Source organism: Miscanthus floridulus, chromosome 4 (assembly GCF_019320115.1).
Source record: "Miscanthus floridulus cultivar M001 chromosome 4, ASM1932011v1, whole genome shotgun sequence".
NCBI classification, from domain to species: Eukaryota; Viridiplantae; Streptophyta; class Magnoliopsida; order Poales; family Poaceae; genus Miscanthus; species Miscanthus floridulus.
Window position 1 is genome coordinate 45,106,157 of NC_089583.1, and position 5,044 is coordinate 45,111,200.

Genomic DNA, 5,044 nt, shown 5'->3' on the forward strand with positions numbered 1-5,044 from the left:
AAGCTACTCCCTTGTGCAGGTGCTCCAACGAGGACTAATGGAGAGTGGCAACTCTCTGATACCTCAGAAAAATATCGCCGCGTTTATCTCCCTCTCTTTACTTTGAGCAATTCAATTCATATCTTTACATTCTTAGAATTACCATGCTAATGTAGGATTGGAACCTAAGGTGCAAAACTTTGTGCGGTAGAACAATAGAGAACACATTTAGGCACTAGGGATGAAATGAGCTAAGTGTAGGGCTTAATTATTGCAAGAAATTTTAGATTAGCCCAATTCACCCCTCAATCTTGGCCATCTTAATCCTTTCAGGTACTTTGTAATCAGAGAGGATGTATAGTGCCATGTTTGTGTTTGTCCTTATGATGTTATTGTTATTTTGTTCTTTGTAACGATTGTTGATGTGTTTGTGGGAGGTTTACCTTCAATGAAATCAATTAGTTACTCTAAATATAATGTTATAGCTCTTGGGGTTTCTCCGGCCTCTATTTTGCTCTATCTCATTCTCATGTCTATCCATATCTACTTTTTTCTTCTAAGCCTAGCTTTTACCTAGTCTAATGAAGAAAATGGCACGTAGTACTAGAAGTTGTGTCAATAACAAAAAAAAAAATAGCAGTGACTAAAAGAAGCCTTTTGACACCAATGCCTCAATTCAACTGTAAGAAAGATCAAGCAACTCTAAAGATAGGTTCTCGGCCCTCTTCTTTGTTACTCCAATCCTAAATCTCATTCCTGGTTCGGTATATCTCTCTAGTCTCAGCACAAGAAAAACCGCAAGAAGTGAAAGAATGGAAACTACAACAATAAAGAAGGGAGTGACGATGATAGCAATATAGTGTGTCCATCTATTTGAAGGGGAACGCTGAATAAGAATCTTGATGGAGTAAAATCCTCGGCAAATCTCATGGATCTCAAGTCAAGGAAACATGAAGTTTGGAAAACCTTCTTTTTCTTCTTGCTAGCCTTGTTAAGTGGTAGTTTTGTTACACCCTATTTTTTAATCTTTGGATTTAAGAGAATAGTCAAATAATAAATTAATGATTTTATCCTTTACTTACTCCCTCTGTCCACAAAAGAATGCAATTCTCAGATTTTGAGGAGTCAAATTGTCTGAACTTTGGCTCAATTTATATAAAAAAAGTGCAAACACTCGTAATATAGTACTATTAGATTAGTTATAAAATATATTTTCATAATAAATTTATTTAGAGACATAAATGCTAATATTATTTATTATAAACTAAGTCAAAGTTAAGCTCAATTGACCAGCACAAATACCATAATTGCATTCTTTTATGGACATGGGAAGTACAATTATGGATATGTATTTAACACTATTGCACTTTTGCCTATTGATTGGTGCATTGAATAACAATTTAACACGATGGCGGTTTGAATAGCATGTAATTCATAATTTGAGTATACATATTGCTTGCTCTGCCCGTTTCCGGATCGAGGACAATGGGCATGCCTTATTTGGGTAGTCATATGTAGGTAGAAACGACGTATTCATTCGTTTGAAATTATTACAGCGTTGCTAAGTATGACTTGGCTAGCTTGTTGCCGAGCTGGATTTGAGCCTCTGTTGTAAGATGCGTGTGATCGCTCGCAATGGGCAGCCCCATGGCATCTACGTACTTGACATTTGGGAGCGTGACTGCCTTTTGAGCTTCCCTCACGAGGTCGAGGAACTTTCCGTTGTACTGCGCAGTTGCAATCCCGACCTATATATACATATACATATATGATATTTAGAGATATAGACAAACAATGGCACAGTATAAACAAAAATTTAGCAAACAAGAAATATAATCGATCCCTTTGAACACTAAATTTGGATTGACGCATGTGTATTGATGCAAGAAGAGAACCACGACCCATAGTCAGGATGGTTTTTGTGGGACAGCCGTACGCATGTGTCGTAGATTCGTGACATATATATCCATGTGTAATCCAACAAATAGGACCACTGCATAAATACAGTAGGAGTAGCTAAAAAAGCTCCCTGAAATAGATAGTTGTGTATGTACACATGTGGTGAATCCACGACACGAATCCCACTAACGAGCGAACATTCACTAGATTCTAATTCAGCAAATGACGAGACAACCCTGTAACTTTTCTTTTTTTCAAAAAAAAATATTCCACGGCTTTTGTTTTTTTGAAAGTCGTAAAGTTATACTCACAACTTTTGTGCATAATATTTTTGTTAGACATAATTTATAACCACAACTCATAATCGTAAATTTTCAATATAATTTTTTACATTAGTTTATATACAACTTATCAGAACAACTTTTCTATATATTACTTTTGAGACCCAACTTTTGTTCATAATTATCAACGAAATACCTTTCATAACAATTTAACAACATAGCATTTCTAGCACAAATTTTTATATAATAAGTTTATGAACAACGTAACTTATACATATATATAAGTTTTTGTTTACCATTGTCTTATGAAAATGTTTATACACAACTTATCCACCACATTTTTTACATAATTTGTGTTGCATACAAACTTCTAAATCTACAAAATTTGTTCATAGTATATAGAAGAAAAATGGGCGGTTAATATGAAAAAATGAAAAAGTAAAGAAAAAAGAAGCGAGAAAACTGTGAAGATGTCTGTCGGGTTCCACGACCATGAATGTATCGAAGCTAAATTGGATTTGCCGTACTGCGGTTAGCTAGCAGGTGCGGGTAGCGTTGGAGTAGTTAGCCTACAAGCAATACTACACTGCTAGGATTAAATGGGTTGAAAAGGAAAAAAAAAAGGAGAGAGAAAAGTAAAGGCCTGCTGTGCTGGGGAAATTGAAAACAAGAGCAAAGAGGAGTAAAAAAGTGACCACACACTCTGGTTGTTCGGCCTTGCTATGGGCAAAAAAAGGAAAATGACCGATTCGGTCTGTTTGTTAGGAGGTAGTACAACTGTAGAATTGAACAAATGCCCATGGAATTGCCCACGGCTGCCAGAGAGCGAGAGAGAGAATCTGTGAGTGACCTGGATGACGAGGAGGTCGGGCCGGCCGAGGTCGCCGCGAACGTCTTGCACGAGAGTCTCCATACGCCGCCGGTAGAGCTCAGCATCCTCGCGCCTCATGGTGTCAGCCTCCCCCTGGAACCAAAGCATGCCGGCCAGCTCACCGCGTCCGCTGCACTCGGCCACGGCCGCACTGGCGCGCGTCACCATCCGCACGTACAGCTCCGTTCCCCGGGACCAGTTGGCGATGGGCGTGCCGCCCTGCGCGCACGGCACGAGCCCGACGACGGACTCCGCGCCCTCGCTGCCGGCGAGCACGGCGTGCGCGAAGGGCATGCCGGGCCCGATGCCGACAACGTTGCCCACGTCGATGCCGGCGTGCAGCGGCTCGCGCGCTTCCTCCCAGCGAAGCGCGGGGGAGAGGCGGAGGATGCGCTCCGAGGGCGTGCACTCCGGCGGAACAATGCCGTCCCAGGTGCCGTTGGTGGCGCCGCCGCGGCCGCTCATGTTGGACTGTCCGGCCAGGATGAAGACCAGCGTCCGGCCGCCGGACAGCCCACCAGCCGCGGCGGGGAGGAGGAGCAGGAGGAAGGGTAACGCTAACGCTGGCCGGAGCATAGCCATTATCGCCCACATGCCTCAATGGAGGATAGAATGGATCACGGGCCTACGACTAAATAAGGGGCTGCAGGAAATTCTAAAATTCCAGTCATATCGAATGTTTAACATATGTATGGAGTATTAAATATAGACTAATTACAAAACTAATTACATAACTTACGACTAATTTGCTGAGACGAAACTTTTAAACCTAATTAGTCCATGATTTAACAACGTGGTGCTACAGTAAATATGTGCTAATGACAGATTAATTTGGCTTAAAAATTTCGTCTCAAAAATTAACCTCCATCTATATAATTGATTTTATAATTAATCTATATTTAATACTTTTTATTAATATTTAAATATTTAATATGACATAAATTTTAGAAGCGAGAAACAAACACCCTGACAGTTGGTAGTCGGGAGGCATTGATCGATCGAATCAGACAAAGATGAGTGATGAAAGATTCGTCCCGATCCATGTGTCTTTTTTCCGCTGAGATAAGCATGTGACAGCGTGCATGCAGCCGATGGTACAGGGTGAAAAACAACGAAGGCCCTTTTCACTTCTTTACAGGGCACATGAATAAAAAGAGATGTTCAACACACGTTATAATCCACATGAATAAAAAGAGATGTTCAACACGCATTACAGGGGACAAGGTACATAAATAAAGAGCAATGTTCAACTTTTTTTCTTAGCTCCCTTTTCTCAATACGGTTACCGGACTTCGCTCATTTTGTCTCCAGACTGTCATATCACTGGACTTGTCCTCGGCTGCTGATCATCCGCACCTGCCACTCGTGCTGTTCATTGGTACTCCGCACATGCATGTGGACATTCTAAAATACTCCCGCCGTTCGGAAAAGAACGAAAAAACATGTTACGTGTCGGCAAAAGTGGTTCATAATTAATTAAATTTTTAGTAAATACTATTCATATTTATGGTTTTAAAATAATTTATTATAAAAATATATTTCATAATTAATCTAATAATATTTATTTGATATCATAAATATTGATACTTTTTTATCTATAATTGATCGAACTTAAGATATAAAACTATAATACTGTGCTATAATTGTATTCTTTCCTATAGGCAGGGAGTAATATCCAACTCATCTTCGGTTCTAGCGGCCCCGTGCTTAAACTTCTTACACGCTGGCATGGCCTACGCATGATTAAGCGTTTGGCAAGGTTTCAAATTCTTGTCATTTCAAATCCAGATGTTTTTCATAAATGTTTCTATGGTATATGAATCAAAATCACTTAATAGAACCATTTGACTAGCTTGCTAGATTCCTAAAACTAGAACTAGAATAAACAAAAACCAGGTTTTGGGTGTTTCTGTGGATTAGTATAAAAACAAGAATATGTTCCAAGTTGTTCTCGCTAAAATGTTTCATTATTTGTGATATTTGACAGTGATTCTAGTGATTTTATTAAGAAATA

The 5,044-nt window shown here is 39.6% G+C and overlaps 1 protein-coding gene across 1 annotated transcript; it reads right to left on the reverse strand.

Annotated features, from left to right (window-relative positions):
* Positions 1-1,396: 1,396 nt before the first annotated feature.
* Positions 1,397-3,614, reverse strand: LOC136551446 (probable carbohydrate esterase At4g34215). Its single transcript, XM_066542998.1, has 2 exons — positions 3,010-3,614; positions 1,397-1,727 (listed from the first exon to the last, which is right to left on the reverse strand). Exons 1-2 carry the CDS (start codon positions 3,610-3,612, stop codon positions 1,530-1,532), a joined length of 801 nt encoding a protein of 266 aa, XP_066399095.1. The 5' UTR covers positions 3,613-3,614; the 3' UTR covers positions 1,397-1,529.
* Between the last annotated feature and the right edge of the window lie 1,430 nt (positions 3,615-5,044).